At 42.7% G+C, this 27947-nt stretch overlaps 2 protein-coding genes, 1 long non-coding RNA gene and 1 pseudogene across 3 annotated transcripts; 1 reads left to right on the top strand and 3 right to left on the bottom strand.

The window, feature by feature from the left end:
- Positions 1–378: 378 nt before the first annotated feature.
- On the bottom strand, positions 379–19311 carry LOC125539891 (pre-mRNA-processing-splicing factor 8A-like). Its single transcript, XM_087545019.1, has 13 exons — positions 19012–19311; positions 17312–17491; positions 16937–17173; positions 16422–16565; positions 15783–15853; positions 15384–15479; positions 3931–14842; positions 3802–3846; positions 3669–3754; positions 3294–3561; positions 3138–3191; positions 2126–2836; positions 379–1114 (listed from the first exon to the last, which is right to left on the bottom strand). The coding sequence occupies exons 7-12, from the start codon at positions 4253–4255 to the stop codon at positions 2817–2819; spliced, it is 798 nt and encodes a 265-aa protein (XP_087401145.1). The 5' UTR covers positions 4256–14842; positions 15384–15479; positions 15783–15853; positions 16422–16565; positions 16937–17173; positions 17312–17491; positions 19012–19311; the 3' UTR covers positions 379–1114; positions 2126–2816.
- A 2365-nt stretch (positions 19312–21676) lies between these two features.
- Positions 21677–23317, bottom strand: LOC147986956 (F-box/LRR-repeat protein At4g14103-like). The gene has a single exon (XM_087545018.1). The coding sequence runs from the start codon at positions 23290–23292 to the stop codon at positions 21721–21723; it is 1572 nt and encodes a 523-aa protein (XP_087401144.1). The 5' UTR covers positions 23293–23317; the 3' UTR covers positions 21677–21720.
- A 249-nt stretch (positions 23318–23566) lies between these two features.
- On the top strand, positions 23567–25290 carry LOC147986955 (F-box/LRR-repeat protein At2g42730-like; annotated as a pseudogene).
- Positions 25291–25755: 465 nt separating this feature from the next.
- On the bottom strand, positions 25756–27420 carry LOC147986954 (uncharacterized). Its single transcript, XR_015617478.1, has 3 exons — positions 27349–27420; positions 26856–26932; positions 25756–26246 (listed from the first exon to the last, which is right to left on the bottom strand). It is a non-coding gene; the product is annotated as an uncharacterized LOC147986954 (long non-coding RNA).
- Between the last annotated feature and the right edge of the window lie 527 nt (positions 27421–27947).

Raw genomic sequence — 27947 nt, 5'->3', positions numbered from 1 at the left:
GTTGAACTTGGTATCGCTACCGTGCCGTCGGTTCAGCAGAGCGCAGATCAACCAAATCCAGAACATGTTCGCCACCAACGATATCATCGCATCCACAGACGGCCGACTCGAGCCACAGAAAATAATCAGACAAGAAGAATTTGGCTGGAAGGAACGCGACGCCATAATCTCTAACGGCCACCATTTGCAATGACCTGGAGGTGTTCGAAATGATCGGAGAAGATGTGAGTGAGATGTTGGAGGGCAGCCGGGTGTATAGAGATCATACTCCTCTTCTGTTTTCCCCCGCTCCATCCTTTGTTCAGAGTTGGGCTGTTTTGTGCAGGTGGCCCAAGCTGCTCTCTGCTTGCTTTGCTGAGTTACTCTCCCTCTCTAACTCCGGTCTTTTTTCTACCTCTCTTGATAAAGATTGACCTTTGGCCTTTTGTTCGGAAACTAGTCAGAGAAGCACGTGAACAAGGAGGGTGATGTAAACTCATAGCCGAAATTTTCATCATCGTCATCATCATGGTATCTTTACAACCGATCATGTGGGGATTGTCACATAACATAAGCACAAGCTGCAACGAACTCCAACACCCCTAGCTACTAGTACTCCTAGTGTGGGCCCCAGCAGCTAAGCTACATGACCGTCCTCAGCCCCTCCTCGGCCTTCTCCGCTCGCCGCCTCTTGTGAAAATGAACAAAACTGACCCTTATATGAAACTTCAACATAAAATGACCTCAATTTGAAAATATTTCATGAAATGGCCCTCTTTTGCATGACGCCCTAGCCCCGAGCGCCATGCAAAAGGGGCCATTTCGTGAAAAAAATTCAGATTCGGGTCATTTTGTGTTGAAGTTTTAGTTAAGGGACAGTTTTGTTCATTTTCACCCGCCTCTCCTCCACGGCCATGAGAATATTCGATCACGAGGTAAAGGTGATCTGCCGGCGACGTCAGGTCTCTGGCGTGGGATGCCTGTCAAAACCAACATATTATTAAGTGGGATATGTGGGTTTAGTGGGGTACCTTCCATTGCTATAGATTTCCTCTCCATTGCTCGTACAGGATGGATCATATGCTGCTATGCACCTTCCTCTACCTTCAGACTGCTGGCCCAATGATGCCTGCGCCTGGACAACACACAAAAAACTCACTGTAATTGTTACTATTTGTTAGGAAATAAAGTGATCCTCATTCCCTCTATGAAATCAGGTCACATAATAATGGATTGTTTTATTGAATTACCAACAAGAAACTCGTGTCATTGGGAAAATTTCAGAAAACAAGGGGCAACGTGATACAATTCTTGCCAGCATGGAGCAAATAGCAGACTCCAAAAAAATTTTACTCGGATGGCCAGCATGGGGCATCGATCTTCTACTAGATGTGGGCGAAAAATTAACTACTTCCTCCGCTCGGGATTACTTATCGCTAAAATGGATGTAGTACACAGTTACGAGCAAACTGACGGTGAACATGGACGACACTGCCATGATTAACCAGAAAACGAACGAACTTTCTCGAGATTATTAACAGAAAGTACACAAGTTTACTAGGAGCGTAACAATATTTCCCCAAATTCTTATTTAAGTCACAGTGCACTAATACAGCACACACAAAAATAAGCTACATTGATATTAAAATGCTTCTAGATTTCAGTGGGCTAGCTACACTGCTTGCATTCCGAAACTGAGAAGACAGTCTCTGCAGCGTAATTATATATCTGAATTTTGAATGTGAATATTAAAATGCTTCACGGAAACAGAAACAATAGCTGAGGCGACAGTGCAACTGCTTATCATCCCAGGACAATTACAGTTACTGATATAATTCTTCATTTTTTTAGCGTGATATAATTCTTAGTTACCATCACTTATTCCAAGTTCTCCACGAACAATTCCTTCCAGTCTTTTGCTGCAAATCAAATAAAATCACTTGTTTGACATGCCCGCAACTTCTACTGCATTTTTGTACAACGTTTTGCTTGGGACCAACACAGATTTTTCAGCATAATTTTGAGGTCCGTTGCCTTCCTTTCCCTTACTTAATCTGGTACATTTGCATGCCTAATAGTAATATATTGACAAACCAATGCTTTGAGGCGCTCACAAGATATATAATGATGTGAAACCATTCATTACCTCATAATCAGAGTTACTGTCAAAACAACTCTAGTCACAAGGAAGAAGAAACATCCACTACTATTGCTGTCAGGTGTTGATTTCCATGGGACGGACGGACGCAACGAGACTAGGAACAGCAAAGCCAGTCATGTGTCGTGAAGGGTTGTGCATAAGATCAGGAGGCTCATATTGATATGATCCAACAGGTGAGCCATCATCGTCAGTGCAAAGATGGTTACAGTAGTAATGTTCATGCTGCTGGCTTGCTTTGACCAGACTCCTCAAGGGGTCACCATCCCAGAACTGGCTCAAGAAATAGCTGAGGTTTGACCAGGTCCAGAACAACTGATTTGCTCTCTGGCACAAAACTGACTGACAAAAACATATATAACCAAACACTGACCGACATAGTAAACTTAATCTAGCAACAGAAATCTGCAAGTGCTCCAATCTTAAGAAGAGCAACCAGATGAACATAACACAACAAGCTTCAACAAAGCAGCACAAATCATAAAGAATCAACCAGACAAGGATGATAACACCAAGCAAACCATCCACTTGACAATAACGATTCAGTTTGAAAAGTGATAACCACTGACCACGATAGGTTTTTCTCTTCTCACAAACATAACCACTGACCCATGATGTTCACCGGCAGGTCAAAATGATGGACTTTTCACCATGCCACGCCTTGTTCTTCTCCAAAAATTTAGCATGTCATGCCAAATCCTGCAGGGAACAACAGAACAAACAGTTCAGTATATGAGACTCTGCAAGAAAGAAACTACAGAATACAGTTCAGTAGAGACACTGGCTCACAGGCAAAAATGGACTATACTACCAGAATGTGCCAAAAACAACAGAACCAACAATTCGGCACTGAAACTATCCCAGGCAAAAAAAATAACACTTGTAAAATGTGCAAGAAACAAAAGAACCAACAATAACAAATTTGTATGCACAGTGCAGTGTGAGTTGAAAAGATTAAATTTTGTATAACATGCATTGACTTCCAAGGGATTCAACATACCCTTCCTTGTCACAATAATTTGCTTTGTCCTGCCCATACACTTGTGTGGATGACCTGCAGATTATAATGCATTTTCATTCAAGTCTTCCAAGTTACTGCGCAGTATGCCATAATTGCAAGAAAACTAGAGCCAAAAGCAAAACAAAGGGAACAAACCTTCAGAAATAGTTGGTTGACCAGTTCTTGGATTGAAAATAAAGATAACACCATTGATTGGTTTGGCCGTCAGGTTACCCTCGGTTTTGTGAATGGTAACTCGATAGACATTTGTGTCATCCACAAACCATATGATTTGATTGCTGAATATCTCTCCGTACTGTAGTTCTGTGAAGACGGATATGGCTCGGTGGGCGGTGGGTTCAGATGAATACAACTGAAGACCCTTTCCTATTCTCTCCCTCGGCACATACAGAGCAGGATTTGACTGTCACAAGAGAAAATAAACAAGCATGTCATTTACTGTATTAAACAAGACATTTTTTTACTACAATAGAGAATAACTAGATTTGTTACAGTTAGCATGGTTATTACCTTCATGATCTTGTTCACTGCTTGCTGAAGGAGGGGCTTTGACCCGGGGAACCAATTACCAAAAGCAGAGAGCAAATTATAAGCTACTCCCTCCGTTCCATATTACTCGTCGCTGTTGTACTAAATCAGCGACAAGTAATATGGAACGGAGGGAGTAGATCAAGTCCAATCATCACCCCTGCAAGAAATATTAATCAACATTAAGCACAAAAGACTCAGGCAAGGCAAGAAATTGACAGTCAATGGACACTCAAAATCATACCAGTCAAAAAACGGTAGATGGACAAATTATCTGCCGTGTAGTCCATAAATTTTGCTCTTGCGTAACGTTCTATGTCATGTGAATCGTAGTCTCTCCATCTTGGTTGCACATCAATCCAGTGCTTGTTACTGGCTTTCTGATTGAAGACATCCTTTGACTCAAAAACTAAGCTTGGTTTGGACATCTGCCACCTATGTGCAGCAAAAAGGACATCTGCGCATGAACTGTTCATCTTGCAACTCTTCCTTGGATGTATTGTCTCCTTCTGTACTATCTCAATCTCCAGCGCAGCCAACTCCTGACCCAGAAGTTGGCAAAGATCCATAGCAACACTTTCATGGACCTTGTGCCAAAGATGTGCACGGGAAATAGTTGGATAAATAGCAACTGCTTCTTCAGGTGTCACATATGGCCCATCTTTCAAGTAGTTGTGTTGCCTCTCTTGTTCTGCCTTCAGCCACAAATGAGTTAACCTTACAAGATTTTGGCGGCAGACTGTCTTGCCAACTGTAGCACCACGCCAGATACGCTCATGACATTTGTCCACCAATCAGCCTTGGACTTCACATAACGCTGTATCGTGTTCTCAATACGGGACCTTCCGCAACGATGGTGCTTTGCCAAGGCGGCTTTGAAGTGCTCAGAATCTCACAACTGGGACGTCAGCATAAGCCGGAAGCGAGGTCAATGCTGAAGGTCGCCAGCATATCCATTGAAACTAGGTGTAGGCCTAAAATCTCATAATCCACCAAACATCTTTGACTATCTCCTCAAGACCACAATTACCTAACTGAATCCAGCTAAAATCTCATAATCCATCGTGAAATTGGGTCCAATATCATAATCACCTAACTAAATCCAAATTCCTCAAAAATTAATTAAAAAACTGTTTATCCACCAATAAATAATCAAATCTCATAATCCACCAAACATTTTTTACTATCTCCTCAACATCACAATCAACTAATAAAATCAATCAAAAACTCATAATCCATCATAAAATTTGCTTCAAGATCAAAATCACCTAACTAAATCCAAATTATTTCAAGATTAACTAAAAAATATGTTTATCCACCAATATAATAGTAGCCATGCTCATACTAGACTTAAAATCTCATAATCCACCGAAGATCTTTAACTATCTCCTCAAGATCACAATCTACAAACTAAATCCACCAAAAACACGTAATTCGTCGTCAAATTTTCTTCAAGATCACAATCACATAAGTAAATCCAAATTCTTCCAAGATTTATTGAAGATATGTTAATCTACCAATATAAAAGTAGGTGTGCCCATACTAACCTAAAATCACATAATACACCAAACATCTTTGGCTGTCTGCTCAATAGCACAATCACCTAATTAAATCCACCTACAATCTTATAATCCACCATGAAATTTAGTTGAAGATCACAATCACCTAACAAAATCTAAATTGTTCCAAGATTAACTAAATATTTGTTTATCCAATAATACAATAATCATCATGCTCACCTATTAGCCCTAAAAACTCATAATCCACCTAACATCTTCTCAAGATTATAATCACCTACCTAAATCAACCTAAAATTTTGTAATTCACCGTGCATTTTTCTTCAAAATCACAAGCACCTAACTGAATATAAATTGTTGCAAAATTGCTTGAAGATTTGTTTATTCGGTAATATAATAATCACCATGCTCACCTAATAGGCTTAAAATCTCATAATCTACTAAACATCTTTGACTATCTTCTCATGATCACAATCACCTAACTAAATCCACCTAAAATCTCATTCACCGATAAATCTGCTTCAAGATTACAATCACGTAACTAAAACCAATGTGTTCCAAAATTAATTGAAGATTTGTCTATCCACCAATATAATGATCACCATGCTCAAGTACTAGACCTAAAATCTCATAATCCACCGAACACAATCACCTAACTAAATCCAAAGTGTTCCAAGATTAATTTAAGTTATGTTTATCCATCAATATAATAATCACAATGCTCACGTACTAGACCTACAATCTCATTGTCCACAGAATATTTTAGACAACTCCTCCAGACCACAATCACCTAACTAAATCCACCAAAAACTTATAATCCATCATCAAATTTGCTTCAAGATCAATCACCTCACTAAATCCAAAATGATCCAAATTATTTGAATATATGTTTATCCACCAATAAAATAGTAGTCATGCTCATACTAGACCTAAAATGTCATAATCCATCAACCATCTTTGACTATCTCCCCAAGATCACAATCACGTAACTAAATCCACCTAAAATATCATAATTCACTAACAAATTTGCTTAAAGATCACAATGTCCTAACTAAATCAAAACGTTCCAAGATTAACTGGAGATATGTTTATCCACCAATATAATAATCGTCATTCTCACGTATTAAATCCAAAATCTCATAATCCACCATGAAATTGGGTTCGAGATCACATTCACCTAACTAAATCCAAATTGTTTCAGGATTAATTAAATCAAATCTCAAAAACTGTTTATCCTCCAACAAAATAATCAAATCTCATAATCCACCAAACATTTTTTACTATCTCCTCAAGATCACAATCACCTAATTAAGTCCATCAAAAACTCATAATCTATCGTCGAATTTGCTCCAAGATCAAAATCACGTAAGTAAATCCAAATTATTTCAAGATTAATTGAAAATATGTTTATCCACCAATATAATAGTAGTCACGCTCATACTAGACCTAAAATCTCATAATCCACCTAACATCTTTGACTATCTCCTTAGGATTACAATCATCTAAGTAGATCCACCAAAAACTCATAATCCATCGTCAAATTTTCTTAAAGATGACAATCACCTAACTAAATCCAAATTGTTCCAAGAATAACAAAAGATATGTTTATCAACCCATATAATATAAGCCATGCTCATACTAGACTTATAATCTCATAATCCATCGAACATCTTTAACTATCTCCTAAAGATCACAATCACCGAACTAAATCCACCAAAAACTCATAATCCACCAAATATCTTTGACTATCTCTTAACTAAATCCAAAGTGTTCCAAAATTAATTGAAAATCTGTTTATCCACCAAAATAATCACCATTCTCATGTACTAGACCTAAAATCTCATAATCCACCGAACATTTTTGACCATCTCCTCAAAATCACAACCATGTACTTAAATCCATCAAAACTCATAATCCATCGTCAAATTTGCTTCAAGATCACAATCACTTTACTAAATCCAAAAAATCCAAGATTAATTGAAAGTATGTTTATCAACCACTATAGTACTAGTCAAGCTCATGCTAGTCCTAAAACCTCATAATCCACCGAACATCTTTGTCTATCTACTCGACATCACAATCACCTAACTAAATCCATCAAAACCTCATAATCCATCATCAAATTTGCTTCAAGATGGCAATCATCTAAATAAATCCAAATTGTCCCAAGATTAACTGAAGATATGTTTTACTTATTCATATAATAGCAGACATGCTTATATTATAACTAAGATCACATTATTCATGGAACAACTTTGATTATCTTCTCAAGATGAGAATCACCTAACTAAATCTAGGCTAAGATATCATAATCCATCGTGAAATTTGGTTTAAAAATCACAATCACCTAACTAAATCCAAAGTGCTCCAAGATTTATTGAAGATCTGTTTATCCACCAATACAATAATCACCATTCTCACGTACTAGACCTAAAATCTCATAATTCGCCGAACATTTTCGAATATCTCCTCAAGATCACAATCACCTAATTAAATCCATCAAAAACTCATGATACATTGTCAAATTTGTTTCAAGATCAAAATCACATGACTAAATCCTAATTATTCCAAGATTATTGAAAATATGTTTATCCACCAATATAGGGCCTGTTTGGGAATGCTCCACTTCACCAAAATCAGTTTTGCTCCACTAAATTCACTTTGGAGCAGTTTCATCCAGAAGTTGTAGCACTACCAAAGAGAATGTTTGGCTTCCATCTAGCTCCAGCTTCAAGAATGGGAAATTTGGTGGAAAGGGTCTACTTGATTGGTTGAGGGGGGACAAACGACAAAGGGGTATCCACTTACTAGTGGTAGTGGTGGGTAATTTCCACCCAACTCCAGCTTCTAGAGTTTTCTGAAGCACCCCCTGAAGAGCTTCATAAAAACTAGGAGTTGTACCCCATATTCTAGTTTTCTTGCGGAGCGGCATATCGTGGAGCTATCCCGTTTGGCTTATGTTTTTCGGAGCGGAGCTGAATTCTAAGGAGCAGAGCAGTCCCAAACAGGCTCATAATTGTAGTGATGCTCACTAGACCTAAAATCTCATAATCCACAGAACATCTTTGACTAAAAACTCATAATCCATCGTCAAATTTGCTTCAAGATGACAATCACCTAACTAAAATCCAGATTGTTCCACGATTAACGAAAGATATGTTAATCAACCAATATAATATAGCCATGCTCATACTAGACTTAAAATCTCATAATCCACCGAACATCTTTAACTATCTCCTCAAGATCACAATCACCAAACTAAATCCACCAAAAACACATAATCCACCGAACCTCTTTGAATATCTTCTCAAAACCACAAAGACCTAACTAAATCCACTAAAAACTCATAAACCATCATCAAATTTGCTTCAAGATGATAATCACCTAACTAAATCCAAGTTGTTCCAATATTAATTGAAGATATGTTTATCGACCAACATAAAAGTAGTCATGCTCATACAAACCCTAAAATCTCATAATCCACTGAACATCTTTGACTATCTCCTCAAAATCACAGCGACCTAACTAAATCCACTAAAAACTCATAAACCATTGTCAAATTTGTTTCAAGATGATAATCACCAAACTAAATCGAAGTTCTTTTTCAACATTAATTAAAGATATGTTTATCCACCAACATAAATAGTAGGCATGCTCATACTAGACCAAAAATCTCATAATCCACCAAACATATTTGACTATCTCCTCAAGATCACAATCGCCTAACTAAATCCACTGGCAAATTTGCTTCAAGATCACAATCACCTACCTAAATTCAAATTATTTCAAGATTAACTGAAAATATGATTATCCACCAACTCATACTAGACCCAAAACTTCATAATCCTCCGAACAGCTTTGACTATCTCCACATGATCACAATCACCTAAGTAGATCCACCAAAAACTCATAATCCATCGTCAAATTTGCATCAAGGTGACAATCACCTAACTAAATCAAAATTGTTCTAAAATTAAGGAAAGATATGTTTATCCATCAATATGGTGATTGCGGCTAGTTTTTGGCGAGTGCTCATGATCCTACTTTTTTGGTCCACCATTCAACTTGTGGTCGAACACTTCTACATGTCGATCATCACTGGCGACGACTCAAAGTACATTACCTTTGTGAAGGATCATCATAGTGAATTTCTTATGTATTATCTTGGTCCTCTTCGCTACTTCCTTGAGATTGAGGTTTCTTCTACCTCTAATGGCTTCTTTATTTCCTACACTTAATTTCGGTCCACCATTCAACTTGTAGTCGAACACTTCTGCATGTCAATCATCACTAGCGATGACTCTAAGTACATTATCTTTGTGAAGGCTCGTCATAGTGAACTTATGTATGATCTTGGTCCTCTTTGCTACTTCCTTGAGATCTTGCTCGTGCTGCTCTTACTGATGAGCGCACTATTGAGACTCCTATGAAGTCAACATCCACCTTTGTGTCTAGCTTCGTTCTCTGCCAGTCTGGATGGGCATCCTTTGCCTTCCTACGGGTTGCTATGGGTGCTGTCTCAATCCCACATCCCATGTTCCCTTATTGTGTGACACCATAACCACACGCTCGAGCACCACCAATGGTGAGCAGGAGCTCGGACAGTCGGTGCATACCGGATTATGCACGGGACGAGCCGAGGACAGGCGCTACCTAAAGCCGGGGCCAAGGGCGCACAGTAGGAGAACCTGGGGTGCTTAATCAAGTGCGTGACCCACAACCCGCAAACAGGAGAAGAACACCAATCGGGATTGGCAGGGTACGGAGAGTGCACAGGCACGTGGGATGCTGGATCAAGTCCCTCTGTTGCCATCGCCGCCAGTCTCTACCTCGGTTGCCTCGTCTACCAACTATTTTCAGTAGTGGCATCATCGCCTTGGGTCACTTGTGAAGTTGTGATCTCTCATCCTTAGTTTGACGTGGTCTTCTTGGATTCGTCTCCGATGATGTCTCTAAACCATCAAGGTTGTCGGCTATGTAAAAATGTCCAATTACCTTATACTCATAGCGAGATAGTGTTTCAGCGTCCTTTCGACCTTGTTCACTCTGATGTCAGGGGTCCATCTCCCTTTGCCTCGAAAGGAGGTCATCACTAGTGACTTCTCTCGACACACCTGGATATACTTTATTTCTTCTCGTAGTGAGGTCTTATCTATAAGCGTTTTCCTGCCATGGTTCATACTCAGTTATCTACACCTATTTGTGTGTTCTATGATGACTATGGTGGAGAGTATATCTCCCAAGTTGTTGCGTGGAATCCTTGCTGAGCAGGGTACTCTTGCATTCGGTTCTCTTATGCAGGTGCACATGCTCAGAATGGTGTGGCTGAGTGCAAGCATCGTCACCTTCTTGAGACGGCTCGTCCATTGATGGTCACTGCCTCTCTTCCATCGCACTTTTGAGCCGAGTCTGTCTCCACTTCCATCTATCTCATAAACCTTCAACAATCCAAATCCACTGCTCTGCAGGGTAGCATGACTTTCGAGCATGTATTTGATCGTTTCCTGATTATTCAGCGCTTCGATTGTTTGGTTACGTTTGCTATGTCCTTGGCCCACGTGAACGCACCAAACTGACTACTCAGTCCGTTGCATGTGTCTTATTAGGATACAACGATGAGCATAAGAGATATCACTATTGGGATCATGTTGGTCGCCGGATGCCTATTTCTCGAGATATGACTTTTGATGAGTCTTCCCTACTACCCACGTCCATCTTCCTCGACCTTTTCAGTGGACTCTTTCCAATTTTCCCGACACTCTTATCACTCATGTTAAGCCCTTATCCATTCAGCGTACTGCTCCTGCTTCTCCAATTATTGTAGATCCAACGCCATCATCTCCTATGATTTCCTCACCTCGCTTATCACAGGATTCTACACCATCATCACCGGTGGCTTCCTTGTCTCCATCACATTAGTTTATCCCGATGATTCCAGCTCGTATTCTTCCATCTTTTCCTCACTTTTATACACATCATCCGCATGTTGTGGATGCGTCTACTGATGTGCCATCTTCCCCGCCTCGGCCTACATATGGCTTGCTTCCTCGTCCGCTTCCGCCTGTTGACCGCCTTGGTCTTCCAAGCGTTGGCGTTGTTGTTCTTGAGCCGACTTCTTATCGTGATGTTCATACGAAGTGGCACCTTGCAATAGCAGAGGAGATTGTTGCTCTTGAGCGCATCGACAAGTGGGATATTGTTTCACTTCCTCATGTTCGTCCCATCACTTGGTGGGTCTACAATGTTATGACTCACTCTGATAGTTCTCTTGAGCGTTCTCATCTTGTGGCTCGTAGCTTTCAGCAAGAGTATGGTCCTGATTATGAGTCCTGATTACAATGAGACTTTTTGCTCGTGCAAACCATATGACCACTGCTCGCACACTTCTTGTTGTGGCCTCTATTGGCCACGGGTCTGTCTCGACTTGATGGTGAGCTGCATGAGGAGGTTTACATGCAACCATCATCTGGGTATTCTGCTCCTGACGACATGCTTCGTTGTCTTCATCGCTCTCTCTATGTCTTTAAGCAAGCCCCTTGCGCCTAGTTTGAGTGTTTTGCCTCTAGGGTGGTTGCCGCTGGTTTTCAGCGAGTGCTCATGATCCTACGTTGTTTGTCCACCTTTCTGCTCTTCGTAGCAGCCTTCTTCTATATGTTCATCACCGGCAAAGACCCTGAGTATATTCCCTTTGTGATGACAACACGTCTTAGTAAGGAGTTTCTTATGTCTGATGTTGGCCCTCTTTGCTACTTTCTTGAGTTTCGGGTCTCTTCTTGCTCAAAATTAATATTCAAAGATCTTCTTGCTCTTGTTGCTCTTACTGATGAGCACACTGTTGAGACTTCCATGGAGCTCAATGTTCACCTCCGTGCTGCTGATGGTGAACCTTTGTCTAATCTAATGCATTATCATCATCTCCTTGGGAGTCTTGTCTATCTGGCTCCCACTCTTAACTAAATCCATAGTGTTTCAAAATTAATTGAAAATCTGTTTATCCACCAATATAATCAAGCATTCTCACATACTAGACCTAAAATCTCATAATCCACCAAAGATTTTTTAACATGTCCTCAAAATCACAATCACATAATTAAATTTATCAAAAACATATAATCCATCATCAAATTTGCTTCAAGATCACAATCACCTAACTAAATCCAAAAAAATCATGATTAATTAAAAATATGTTTATCAACCAATATAGTAGTAGTCATGTGAACCTCATAATCCACCGAACATCTCTGTCTATCTACTCAAGATCACAATCACCTAATTAAATCCATCAAAACCTCATAATCTATCATCAAATTTGCTTCAAGATGACAATCACCTAAATAAATCCAAATTGTTCCAAGATTAACTGAAGATATGTTTATTTATTCATACAGTAGTAGAAATGCCCATACCATATCTAAAATCTCATCATCCATGGACCATATTTGACTATCTTCTCATGATGACAATCACCTAATTAAATCCAGGCTAAGATATCATAATCCATTGTGAAATTTGGTTCAAAATCACAATCACCTAACTAAATCTAAAGTGTTCCAAGATTAATTGAAGATCTGTTTATCCACCAATAAAATAATCACCATTCTCAAGTACTAGACCTAAAATCTCATAATCCATCGAACATTTTTTACTATCTCCTCAAGATCACAAGCACCTAATTAAATCCATAATTCATCGTCGAATTTTCTTCAAGATCCAAATCCTATAAAATCCAAATTAATCCAAGATTAATTGAAAATATGTTTATTCATCAATATAATAGTGGTCATGCTCATACTAGACCTAAAATCTCATAATCCACCAAAAATCTTTGACTATCTCCACAAGATCACAATCAACTAAGTAGAGCCACAAAAACTCATAATCCATCGTCAAATTTGCTTCAAGATGACAATCACCTAACTAAATCCAAATTGTTCCAAGATTAATGGAAGATATGTTTATCAACCAATATAATATAGCCATGCTCATACTAGACTACTTATCTCATAATCCACCAAACATCTTTGACCATCTTCTCAAGACGACAGTCACCTAACTAAATCCAGGCTAAGATATCATAATCCACCATGAAATTTGGTTCAAAATCACAAGCATCAAACTAAATTTATATTGCTTCAATATTAATAAAAGATTTATTTATCCACAAATATAATAGTCATCATGCTCACCGACTAGCCCTAAAATCTCATAATCCACCAAACATCTTTGACTATCTCCTCAAGAGCACAATCACGTAACTAAATCCACCTAAAATCTCATAATGCTCCGTAAAATTTGGTTCAAAATCACAATCACTTTACAAAATACATTATTGTAATATTAATTGAAGATTCGTTATTCAACAATAGAATAATCACCATGCTCACGTAGTAGACTAAAATCCCATAATCACCATGAAATTTAGTTAAAGATCACAATCACCTAACTAAAGCCAAATTGTTCACGAATTAATTAAATATATGTTTATCCAACAATATAATAATCATCATGCTCACCTACTAGCTCTAAAATCTCACAATGCATCGAACATTTTTAACTATCTCCTCAAGATAACAATCACCTAACTAAATCCACATGAAATATCATAATCCGCCGTGAAATTTGCTTCAAGATCACAATCACCAAACTAAATCTAATTTTTTTAAGATTAATTAAAGATATGTTATCCATCAATATAATAATCGTCATGCTCACCTGCTAGCCCTAAAATCTCATAATCCACCGTACATCTTTGACTATTATCTCCTCAACATCACTTCTACATCACCACATGATTGACTCACAAAATCACAATCTCATGTAGGGCTTCATTCCAATCAAAAGTTGTTGGTGCTTAACGGGTCCTCTTGCAATTCCATAAGTACATTGATATAAGTCCATGCTATCACACCCTTGATAGCTAGGCTGGGTTTCTTGAGATATGTTTGGTCTAGAGAAAGGCTTAAGCTTGAGAAAGGAGAAACTCTGACTAAGTTGCACTTTGTACAATTGAAGATGCAAGCCTTTGCATCTTGAAGGTCTCTTGGTGATAGGTCTATACGCCTTGAACAATTGAACAAAACTTTTCTCAAGAACGATGCAAGTACAGAGTCCACCTGATGGTACATAGTTTCCCATGATTGATATTTGTCCACACTCGTCACGGTGTATAGGGTATCCACCTAGCGAGGGCTCTACACTAGACAGACCAAGGTACTAAGCTCAGTCTCGTCCCATATTGGGGTAATGTGCTAAGATTCTTCCCAAGTCCTAGGATTTATATGACTTGCATGGCAAGCACTATTAAACTTGCACCTATGACCCACATTTATTTGTGACCAGTGGGTATGTAGTCCGCTGGTTAGAAAGGAGGGGTATTAAGAATGTCAAAGGGGGTGTCAATATCAAGCACATAGAGCATAGCTAAACCCTAGCTAATTTACTTAGCATAGCAATACTAGTAAACAATACTTTATGCATGCAAAATAATTTTAAGTGTGTAATGCAAATACGGGCTCAACATGATCAAAGTAGGTTGCTTGCCTCGCTCAACAAAGTCTTCAATGCTTCTTCAAAGGGATAGTGTTTGTGATGATTACTTCTTGAAACAAACCATTTGATAATCTCTTGATGGCAGGTGGGCTAAAAAGGGGATGTGAAACACACTTGTAAGAAATCAGAGCTAAACATGTTAACACAGAATAACAGAATAAAACATATGATTCAAATTCAAGTTCAATGATTGCATCTCTGCCTTTTCTAATGAACAGAAATTGCAGCAAGGCAGCATAATTATTCCAATCTCTATTGAAGGTTTGCACTTTGGGTTCACATTTCCATGACGCGAATCTAATGCCACAAATGAGTTTAAACCAAATTTTGCATAGCATCAACGATTTGGTCATTTTCACCACTGAATTCTATTAAAGTTACTATATCCATCTAGATTTGTAGTTTAGATTCGACATACAATGTTTGACTATACGAGCACACTGCGCACTTTCTAAATTGCTTGCACGAATTGGTGTAGACTTTAGTTCCATCAAACTCTCAGCTCCATGGAACAAGTCTGTAACTAGGCATATAGTGCGGTGATGGGCCTTTCCCGTAGCAAAGCAGGTTCAGTAATTAATCTAGCATACTTCCTAGACAAATCTTGGAATGGGCATAAAAAACAGTGTACCTAAGCAGCATGTGTACAGCACGCATAGACTTCTCTTGCTCCTTGGTGCAGCAGCTCATCTCCTTTGGCAATAGTTCCTAATTTAATTGTGATAGTCTTGGATATTCATATTCAGAAGCAAAGATTGTCAAAAGGTAGCTACTTTTGGTATGCAACAAGATGTTGTAATTTACTTTCTCAGTTGTCAAACATGAATGTGGAGCACTTCAGCATGTTTCCAGGTTTAAACTATATTGCAAGTCATATGACTTGTATCCACACCTTATTAAATAAAATTAACTAACTATATAATATTTAGTTTCTGCGTTTAATCATTGTTTAAATCATGGCTCAACTGCCCCTCTGTAAGATGGTCAATCTTAGAATTATGTTTCCTACAACTTAAATGGGATAACTTACCTGCTGTATCAATCATATCATCCATCATAACAAACACTTTTCCTCTTAACATCTCCAATCAGATTCATTACCTGCAATAAATGCACATGACAAGTTGTGCTTGTTTAATCTGACAGAACTGATCACATAAAAGCACGGAAAAAAAACTAGCATGCACCATGTAAAACATCACATCTCCATATGCAATATACATTTCCAGCAGATTGACTAGCAGTGGCTAAACCGTAAACAACTACAAAAGAGACTCAATGAGTATTTTCTTACTATGCATCCTAGTTAGCTGCTCATATACCCACTGTGGACAAGAATGTAAAACAGGTTAAGCCGTTCTTCCACTCGCGCCCATTCATCCAGCTATAATACTACTTGCCTCGGCAAAGTTGTGTCCATGCCTTCTTTTGTCTACAATTGTTAGAGGTGCATCTGCTTTTTGGCAAAAGCGCGTGCTCTGGCAATGCATCCAACATCAGGCGACACCACCACCAAGTCATTTGAACAAATTGTTTTGCTGGCGAGGTAATCAAGAATCACCGGCTTGACAGATCAATGTGGCAAAGACAGAAACAGTTATGAATGATAGATATCACATGCCAGTTTTGAAGTACTTGATCAACTGAAGCAACGTGTATCAGTAAGTACCTAGCCATAAACATGATCTACTGGGATGTCAAAATATCCCGTGGCCTGACTTCAATGAAGATCACAAACAAGGACACGGTCTGCACCACCTTCCGTAATCATATTAGCTACAAGTTTTGCAACCATAGATTCACGACCTTGAGACTGAAAAAGCAGCGAAGTAAAAGAAAAAGAGCTTATGTTAGATTTGGTGATGATTTTTTCCGTAAATATTAGGATGACATGCCAGAAATCTATAGTAAGACTGAGTTTCTTCTGATCATGTATTATCCTGCCAGAACAACATGCTCCTCATGGTAATAGAATATGCCGCACTATTCAGCATTGACTTTCAATTCTCCACATTTATATGAATATTAAAAAACATTCACATATGGGGGTGATTTTATTTGACCTCGGAAAGCTTGGTTATACAGCAATTGTAAAAGCACAGGTGTGCTGTGACAACTAACAAGTCTATGGTGTAGGCTTACGTTTTGTCATTAAAATAAGAAATCACATTTAAAAAATATTACCTTCCTGTCAGCCCTGGCATAACCGAAATAAGGGATAACTGCAGTAATATTCTTAGCAGATGCTCTTCTAGACGCATCAATCATGATGAGTAGCTCCATGAGGCTGGAGGACATGATGGCTGCATAAGGAACACATGGCATCCCCTTGCACTTTCTTGCAACTGAACGTATATTTCGCCATCAGCAAACTTTTATGTTAATCTCCCCAAGTTCTAGACCGATGTAGCTTGCTATTTCCTGTCACAAGACACGAAGAGAAAAACAAATACAGCTTAGAGTGGCATTGAGTGACAAATCATTCAATTTGACATGGAAGGATTTATAAAAAGTAGCTTGCTGCTTGATGTATTCCATTTCAAGGAAGATCGAACCGACCTGGGTGGGCGAAGGATTGGCCGTTCCTGAGAAGATAAGCAGCCTCATGTTGTCCTTTCTGATGTTTGTGTCCCTGAAAATTGGCATCGACACACGGGTCCACAGCGACCCGTCAGACAGGGGAACACGGGGGGGGTGATCCGTTGACCACATCTCTGAAGCTCTTGCCTTCTGTACATACTGAATTAACAAAATTGTAATGTTCAGGAGATGATGCAGCGCTCCAAACAACTCATCATAGTAGTTAGCAAACCATTGTACATTGTCAGTTATGCATTTATGCTTCTCTTCATATAATAATACTATTTTGGGGAAAGACATCACGTTTCTCTCTTTCTGTTGACATGAATGGCTGAGTTTTGATATAAGTGTCCAGGATTTCATGGTGTGATTATCTTCAGCAAAAGAGATTTTATATCGGTGGTAGATAAACGACATAATATGCTAACCTACTATATTATTGGACACAACATGCAAGCACGGTGCACTGCTTAAATCTTGTCATGTAAGCTATCTTTACCATATCACCTTAATGAATACTTAGTAGTTAGCCATAGCCACAGACAGCACCAGCCTCCCGTGCACACACATACACACACACACAAAACAAAGCTCGACGCTTACTCTCTATACTATACTGGCGACAGGCACGGTTTATTCGCTAGAGAAACAATGCATGTGGTTCAGACTTTTTCAGACAACAAAATTGCAACATCACATTCTAATTTGTAACCTCCGAGTGCAAAACATCAACGACGCGTTTGGTTGGACGCAGGTAATGTATTCAATACTGTAATGAGAATACGCTGTATTAGATCACAGACTGAGCGATTACACGATGTGTTTGGTTCAAGCAACGGAAAAGGAAACCGTGGTCTGCCGCCGGCGGTCTTGTAGAAGATGATCGGCTGCTGGGGATGACTTGCGGCCAAATCAGAGAGCGCTAGCTGTTCATGGTGGCGCCGCTGCTCACGGTAGAGAAAGGAAATCGGCCGCGCTGCTGCCCGTGGCGGAGATCAGCGGCGCTGCTCACGGCGGAGGGAGATCGCTGGCGCGCTGCTTACGGCGACGACTCACGGCAGCGAATGGAGATCCGGTGTTGTTTTTGAAGGGGAGGAAAATCTCCGGTCCTGCAGGCTGCTACTCGATCGGTGCTCGTGGTGAAGAAAAGATCGCGCGAGCAGAGAATAGAGAGAGGGGATCGATACCGGACGAACGGCGTTATTCCATGCCATGGGGTATCTGCTGTTTTTGCTTTTACGAAGAACCTTTTCCGATTACAGGGGACCCGAAACCGGTCTGACTCAAACAAACACAGGTAACGTATTCCTAAGCCGGTGTAATCGGAAGACGGCGGAAAAATCATCAACCAAACGCGCTGCAAGTCTGTTCAGGAAGGAATAGGACTAGGATTACCCACAGGCATGATTTAATCTTGTGGATTTTTTCACTCCGTGCACTATGCTGGTCGCAGACGGAAGTTTTTCACTGGAGAAGCATTGTGTAGGTTTCAGACTTCCTCACAAAATAGTTTGCCTGCATGCAAACGCTTCATGTCTGTTCAACTAGGATTACTCGCAGCTAAAATCAGATTGTGTTCGACTAGTATTACTCACAGCTAGAATCAAGACCTAAGACGGAATCCGCCGCGTCAGATACTCAGATGAGAGGAGAGGAGAAGAGGGGAACGCTAGCCGCACCTGCGTGGAGAGATGAGGGCGAGAAGGTGCTTAGGCGCGTCGAACTTTTCGCCGTCGAAGCGGGGGTCGAGGAGCGCCGGGACGGCGGCATCGCCCGGGTCGTCGTGGAGGTGCGCGCCCGCCCCACCACCCGCAGCGTTGCCGCGCCGCTGGCGCGCATTCCAAACATCCCCGGATCCCGCTATGCTTGCGTGCACTGGCTCCCTCGTCGAACGCGGCGGCGAGGCTTCGCGGCGCGGATCTCGGCGGCCGTCGCGTTTCCCCGGTAGAAGCAGAAGACAGACGATGTCCGTGTCCGTCTCGTTCACTGGAGCGCGATGGGTGCCGGGCCGAACTTGACGTATAACCTGGGCCGTCACTGGGTAGTATTTTCTGTGGGCTTGATCCATATATATCCAGCCGGGCGGCGGCCTGCTACTAGTGGGGTAAGCTGTACCTGGAAACTTTAGCAGTTTCTCTAAAGTGGCTAGGCCAAACCCACGATATGTATTCCACTGTGTGTGAATTTTGATCAATAAAACTTGGTTTACCCCTAAAAAAAGCAGTTTCTCAAAAAAAAAACTGGAAACTTTAGCCCCACATCGCCAGTTTCATTAATTCAAAAATTGATTGAAGGAATAAAGGTAACAAGAAAATAAGAAAACATTATTTCTAAAATCATTGATATTTCTATAAAAAGTTGAAAGGTAGCTTCGATATAGTTTTAAATGTATCTTCTCTAGACTAATATAGTTTTAAGTGATCTTCTGCTTTCATATGAAATTGCATGATTTATTTGTGCTCTGTTATAATGTATACATTTACAAAGGAAAATGATGATATTCCTACTAGAGTATTTTGGGGATAATATTGCATGGAAAGTGGATAATTTCTAGTTCTATTATATATCCCTGGCATATCTTCTCTACTCTGAAACGAAGCTTTGTAGCGGCTACAATAGCAGCTCTATAGTGTTGTTCTTGTGCCCACTACCCACCAGGGCGCGCATGGGCCTTCTAACGCGCCGTGGTGCCTAGTGGGCCCCATGGGCCTCCTCCCGTGCACTTCTTTGGCTCCCTGGTGTCTTCTGTCCAGAAAAAAAAAACTCCAAAAATTTTCGTGGCATTTGGACTTTGTTTGGTATTGATATTCTACAAAGTAAAAAAACAAGCAGAAAACAGCAACTGGCACTGGGCACTATGTAGTTAGTCCCAAGAAATGATATAAAGTTGCTAGTAGATGAATATAAAATATCTAAGATTGATAATATAACAACATGAAACAATAAAAAATTATAGATACGTTGGAGACGTATCATTCACTAACACCACCTTTTTGAATGAAGGAGTCCACTTGTTTCGTACAGGCCTCGTCGAACCCCTTCATGAGTAAGGCCTGTTGGAGGAAGGGCCATTTGACCTTATCATATGCTTTCTCGAAATTTACTTTGAAGATAACCCATACAGTTTCTTTGAATGGATTTTGTGTAGAGTTTCATGTAAGACAACAACCCCGTCTAGGATGTGTCTCCCTGGCATGAAAGCAGTCTGAGTTGGTTGGCAATCCACATCAACCTATTCATGCCAACCTTGGTGAAGATTTTGAAACTCACATTGAGTAGACATATCGGTCTGAACTGCTCAATGCGCATAGCCTCCTTCTTCTTTGGCAACAACGTTATTGTTCCAAAGTTTAGGCGAAAAAACTGTAGATGTCCGTTGAACAAGTCATGGAACATAGACATAAGATATCTCTTAATGATATGGCAACATTTCTTGTAAAAATCTGCTGGAAATCCATTAGGTCTAGGAGACTTATTCCGTTTCATTTGTGTTACCGCGTCAAACACCTCTTTCTCAGTAAACAGGGCAGACAAAATCTCATTTTCATCTGTGTTGAGCTGAGGTATGTCCCCAACTGCGAGCTCATCAAGCGGCACAAAATTATCTTCGGGGCCCCAAAAAGTTTCTTATAGTAATTGGAGATGTACAACTTTAGGTTCTCATGCCCTACAATCGTACCCTCATGAGCCAATATCATATTCATCTATCAAGGATGTATGTGCGTCATGTCTTCCATTGTACGTACATATGTAAATTTTGTGATGAATGACCGAGGAAGCTGTTTCGTTTGACAAAAAACAAATATGAACACAATTTTGGTTACGTTTTTGCCAGTGTTGATCAACTTCTTCATGTATTGCAATTGCACCCATCATTTTACCATTTTAATAATTAATACAATATCAGTTGAGCCCATCTCTCTTTTAAGTCATGAAAACTTAATTGAAATGAATTAATTGCAAACTTCAATGATTCAGTTTTACATTGTGAAATAAATATTTACAACATTTTGTATGCGGATGTCCCTGCAGCAATGTGTTGGGAGTCATCTATATTTTTACTATCGCACAAATATTTTATAATAGAGCCAGTAATACCAATTTCATGTAATAAATTAATGTTGGTAGAATGCTTCCATAGTGATTGTCAAACTTACAAACATTTGACTGGCCAAACTGTAAAACAGCTTACAGTTTCGAGCAGAAGACCAACTCATTTATAATCTATATAAACAATGACCTTTGTATTGCTTCTGTTCTTTACATCTCCTTTGCATATTGCATATTGCTTCTATGCGTGTAGAAGCTACAATGTTTTGGCAAAACCTAACATGGCACGAAACTAATCATGTCACGGCAAGATTATTTTGAGATTACGTGACGGAAGATCACAGGAAAATCTTTTCTACATCGGCCACTACCCAGCTATCAATCTCATTCTTGAGCTTAGACTGCAACTCGAACGTCCCCTTCACGAGGACGACACACATCCTCTCAAGCACAAGCGCGTTGCGGAACAACAGCCTGGCCATCATCCTCTGTGTCTCGTCGCCCACGTAGTGCACCATGTTGATCTCCTTCACTCGGTGCCGCAGACACGGCATCGAGAAGCTTGCCTCATCAGGAACCATGAACTCGTCGGGAGCTACAAACAAATCATCGCTCACCGCATCCATCTCCTTCTCCACAACATCATCCTCATATTCCTCGCCCATGGTGCCATATTGATCTTCGGTGTCCTTAACGCGCTCTTCCATGCACAGCGACAGAATCTCCAGGTTCGGGGTCTGCTCCAGGATTCTACCCACTGATACGACAATGCCGCAACTATCAAGGGGCCCTTGCAGCACGAGCCGCGTCAGGCTAGAGAACGAGGGGAACCCCAAGAAGAACCTGCTCTCTAGGCTTCGGTTGTGCAAATGCAGGTACTTGGCATCAGGTATTTTCTCCATAAACCCTCTGAACCTGGTAAACTCCGCCTCCTGAGAGAGCGCTATGCAGAAGTCGACCGTGCACGAAGGGACTCCCCGCAAGCCGTGCAAGGACAAGAGCGACTCGGCGGGCACCGTGCCACAGTAGTCCAGCGACCTCAGCTCCGATGCGTCGATGTCAACAGACTTCAAGTTGTGACAGCAGCGGAGGGTGAATCTGCGGAGGCGTTTGTCGAGGACGGATAGTCTCTTCAGGCGGTAGATAGCTTCCAGCGTTAGGTCGATGAGGCGGGGGCAGCTGGAGATCAGCCGCTGGATGCTTCTCCCACCGTCGTAGTGGGGAGCCGTGATGCTCAAGGTCTCGAGGAGCGGCAGGTTGACGGCCGCCGGCAGTTTCAGCCGGCAAGAGGCAACACATAGCGTCCGTATGACCGTGCAGGTGAAGAGCCTTCTTGGGAGCACATATGTCCACAGCCTACTCATCTTGTCACACTCGTCCTCCTCGTCGGAGTTGTCCGTGCCGCTGTCCACCACCCCTTCCTCGCGGCCGTTGTGGTCGCCCTCGTCATCTTTGCGGCGACAGATCGGGCCGATCTGGAAGCGCAGGTCGAGGTGGAGCTCCTGGTTGCTATGCCGCAGCACGTAGGAGAGCCACTGGTCGACGTGCACGAAGTCCCAGTGGTGGCAGCTGTCGAAGGCGAAGCGGAGGCTGCGCAGCGGCACGTGCTGCCCGGCGGTCCGGCGGCGGCAGAGGAGCGCGGAGCAGACGCCGTCGAGGAGCACCGCGCTGCCGCTCTTCTTCTCCTCGGCCTCGTAGTAGTCGGAGCTCCAGTCGTTGGCCCTCTCGCCCTGAGTCTCGGCGAACGAGATGGTGTGCACGTTGCAGAAGATGTCGCGCCACCGCCGGGACAGCCCCGCGGCGCGGCCGGCCTCCTTGTTCGGGAGGAAGGAGAGGACGTGGCCCAGCAGGAAGTCCGGGAGGTCGCTCAGGCGATCCCTGCTCCCCGGCGGCGGCGGCGACGAGGCCATATCGATCTGGCCGCAGGATTGTTTGGATCCGATCCGGCAATCTAGCCGTCGATCTGGCTTGGCATGCAGTCCACTACTATATATAACGACGGTTTCTCCAGGGTTTATGTGCGTGGACCCTAGTCTTGTGACCGACTATGAACCGACTATGATCTCCAGCGGCGGAGTAGATTACAACTCGGTTAAGAGGTCGAGGAGGGATCGGAAGTCGGAAGCGTGACATAAAAGCGCACGGGCCGCTTCTGATCTTCTTGATTGAATCTCGACGACGACGATGGCGCCGTCGCACAGCGAGGGGCAAGACAGGCTGAGCGCTCTCCCCGACAATGCGCTGCAGCGCGTCCTCTGCCACCTCCGGTCCGACGAGGCCGTGCGCACGAGCGCGCTCTCCCGGCGGTGGCGCGACGTCCACGAGGCCGTCCCCGTCATCGACCTCGTCGACACCAAGACGGGCGACCGGGACTACGAGAGACTCAAGATCTGCTTCGACCAAAAGGTGGCGTGCGCGATCCTCAGCAAGGGGGCGGAGACGCCGATCCGCGCCCTCCGTCTCAGCGGCGTCCTCAACCCCTCGCGCGACCAGCTCGACCAGTGGATCGCCTCCGCCGTCACCTCCGGCGTGGAGGACCTCGACGTCAAGCTCAGGTACAAGGGTAACTGGGGACCCCGCACGCAGCCGCTCTGCCCGTTACGCGAATTCGAGCGAAGCGAGAGTAAGGTGTACGCCAAGACCCAGCGTATGATCTTCCGCTGCCGCACGCTCCGCCGCCTGCGCCTGACGAGCTGGACGCTCGACCTGCCGGGGAGCGTCGACATGGCGTCGCTGGAGACGCTCTGCCTCGGGAGGATCGTGGACGGCGGCGGGATGCTGCAGCGGCTGCTCTCGAGCTGCCCGCGCCTTGCCAGCCTGACGCTGGAGGAGTGCCCGGACATCAAGGAGATCACGGTGCCCAGCCCTGCCTGCACAGCTTCGCCTTGATCTGCTGCCACAATGCCACGGGCGTCGAGCTGCACACCACCTGCCTGAACTCGCTGCACTACAGAGGCGGCCTCCCTCCTCGCGGGTCGTCCTTTATCGCGGTCCCAAACTTATTGGCAGTCGAGGCGCTGAGGATTGGAATCTGCGAGGACCTCTCCAGCAAAGGACCGTCGGAAGTTGCTCCGGTCACGAAGCTCATTAGGGGGTGCAGACGCCTGAGATATCTTGAACTTTCCTTGCACCCATCAATGGCCTACTACAGCAGCCTGCTCACAAGAGTCTTGCGTGGACTAGACAACCTCACGGAGCTGAGCCTCCAGGGCAGATTGCCCACTGATCATGCTGTCCGGTCGGTGGCCGCCTTGCTTCTCAACGCCAAGAACCTGCAAGTGCTGTCGCTGTTCCTTCTGGGTCCATATGATAAGATGGCATACGATTTGTCTGATGCCGAATCAGAGATTGATCTGTCGGACACCGATTCAGATGGCGAATATGGTACCTATTCAGATGGCGAATATGGTACCTATCCGGATGGCAAAACAGATGCCAATATAGATGACGAAACATATACCGATCAAGATACCGATTCAGATGCTGAAACAGAGACCGAGTCAGGTGGCGAATCAGAGATCGAGCCAGATAACGAGGCAGATGGTGAACCAGAGACTGAGCCAGATGGCGAACTAGATATGGAGCCCAAGGACAATGCCATCAACAATGGCGTCAAGGATAGTACCTTGATACCCCCCAGTCTGTGGCATATGGACGTCAGATGCTTGGATCGCAGTCTGAGAAGAATCAATATTACCAACTACAGAGGACTGCCTCTCGAAAAGATGCTTGCGAAGTTTCTGCTTTCCAAGGCTGCAGTGTTGGATGAATTCTCAGTTACGTTAGCAGCCTGGCTTGATCCACAGGAGGATAATAAACTAGCAAAGGAGCTAACATCCTGGCTATGTGTAGGCCGTACCAGAGTAACTTGTATCCATTCAAAGAAGAAAAGGAGGAGTAACTTTTAACTAGCCTGCAGCAAAATCAAAAGCTGCCTGCACTTGTAAAAAGTAAAATTAGAAAGAAATTTATTTTGCTATTTTTGGGGGGCACACCAGATACAGTAGATATGATTTGTTATTTGCTTGAATATTTCTCTGTTAAATTTGTACCTGTGTGCATCACTCCCAAGTCTTCAAGAGGCGGGGTATTCCCTTTTCAGGAAAAAGATATCCTTTTAAATTTACTTTCGTTCTTAGTGACAGTTGGACGCCGCAACCCAACTAGGACCTGATGAGCAACTGACGTCAGAAACAGCAAGTTCCTATGTTGCAGAAGGCAGATAATTCGAAAACAAAGAAAGAAAATAACACAATGCAGATACCTCTGCATAAAAGAAAGCAGATAGCACACAATACATCTGATAGAGAGAAAAAATGCATCTGAAAAAGTTAGGAAAACAATTCTACTGTACACGCGAAGCAGCAATAGGATTGAGAAAACTCTACGCATTATTAAGCTGGCAAGCAAACGACTTATCATTCAGAAAGAGCATTATTTACAGCTAGCGTAGGTGCTTCAAAAGCCCAAGGGTACGCACATAGCATATTTGATGCTGCAAGATCAGCGCTATCCAAGAAATCCTGGTAAATTTAGCAAGAACATTCGCCTACTATTCAGAACAGTTCCCTGAAGCATCAGAAGGGCTATCAGCAAAAGCAAACAAACAGAACTGAACAATGAAAATCCAACATCTGTTATGACATCTGATGAAATATTGAATGGGCAAGACGTGGGGTCCAGAACACTAACTCGAAGGGCATTCTCCCACCCAGAAGGATGCTCCCTGAAATTATGCCATTGTCACAGGCTCCAAGCAGCCTCCTGGTGGCAATCCTTTGCATAGAGTATACTCTGCGATTTGTCATTACATTCGGCTTCAAGAGATGCACCCTCATCTATGGTATTGGTGACTCACCAATGCCTGCGAGAATTGACTTCTCTAATCAAAATCTTGGGGCAAAAAAAAGGTTTAATCATATCCTATTACTGTGCAATAAGTTTGAATTTAGATTTGCAATGTTGATTTGGAACTAAAGTCAGGTCTAGTGCAGAAAAAAAAATCGATAGCTTATTCAAAGCTGAGAATAGCATTAACATTCACCAGATAGTACTATTTCCATACATGTACGATTATCAAAATTGTTGAGTGCAAATGAAAAATATGTGTTCTTAGACACAATTTGCAGAATAACAGAAAAGCATGGTAGTTTGAGAAAAAGGAAATAACAGTGTTGGTTTTTCTATCTTTGTTTAGTTGCATTGTAATGAAAACACGGAAGTGCTCATGTATTTCTACACTTCATACCGACTTACTGAGCGCAATGGGCATCAGAATACATAACCGCATTCTCATAGTGTGATGCTGCCCTTTGTCAGAACCTACGAGACCAGCCATATGCAACGATGACTAACTACTTGTTATCACACTACTGGAAGTGAATTTTGAAGGATCACCATACTGTAAATTACATAATTTGTTTGATCATGTAGCAAACCAATTCGAGACTTCAGAGTATAGAGTGCTACATACCTCACGGTCCAGCGTGTTCCCAGCATGCTCACCTGGTAGAAATTGTTGCGTGGACTCGGTAATTCAACAGCGCGGCCCTGACAATCGGTCAACAGCATATTCATCCAGGCATAATGAAACATCCCCTCAAATAATCTGGACATGTGGTCATGTGGATTTCTCATAGAAAAGAAAAAGGCACCGACTGCAGTCTTAACGTCTATTGCTTCTCCTACTTCACCAAATATGCAGAACTATGTATATGTATGCACAGCCAGAGGATAAAATTATGTGTATTGTAAGCTTCCCCCCTGGATGATTCTGTGAGATTGGCAGGTTTGGGAATCAACACCACCTTGCTCCTTTGCAATTTTCAATCTGCGACCCCAGAACACATTGCAGTATATACAGATTTCGCTTTGCAACAAAAGAGCAACCGAAAAAATAGCACAAAATCGTCCTACGCCCCGCTACAAGCACAAAGGAAATGTAGCCTTCAAACTTCGGAGCTCACCGTGACGCAGCTGTATCAGGCGAGACGGAGCTGCGCGTACTGGAGCATGCATCCGTGCCCAGGGGAGAGCGCGGAGCGCCAGCGGCCGAAGAGGAAGGGCTGCTGGCCACTTTCAGGCCCTCAAACTTCCGGAGTTGTCCTTAACCGCGGCGACCTTCCCACGGCCAGGAATGGCGCGCATTCTGTTCTGCCCACGGACTACTCGACTAGCTCCGCGGCGGCCGCCAGATCTACTGGCCGCGAGTCGGGCACGTGTGGTTGGGCGACGAGGGAGTTGCAGGCTACCGCCGGAAGCGGCAGCTGGCGCGGGCGCGGCCGCCGGGGAACCACTAGGCGAGGTCATACCTGGCCATGGGCATCCCGGCCAAAATCCCGGGCCAGGCTGGGCCTGAACGTGCCGTCGGGCCAGGCTCGGGCCTGGAAATTGAGCCTGACGGGTAGATTGGAGAGGTCCTATTGGACGCTCGCGAGCGGCAAACAGCAGAGCATTCGCTGAAGAGGACGCAAAACGGGCCGGCCCATTTGTAGGCGCTGATGTAAAAACTCCATCCCGCACGATACAAGCTACGGTTGCTAACCAGTCAAGCTGGCCATCTCTA

Source organism: Triticum urartu, chromosome 2A (assembly GCF_056163025.1).
Source record: "Triticum urartu cultivar PI428250 chromosome 2A, HENAU_Tu73, whole genome shotgun sequence".
NCBI classification, from domain to species: domain Eukaryota; kingdom Viridiplantae; phylum Streptophyta; class Magnoliopsida; order Poales; family Poaceae; genus Triticum; species Triticum urartu.
Note: the sequence above shows the minus strand (reverse complement) of the source record. Positions and strands in the feature narration are given on the sequence as shown.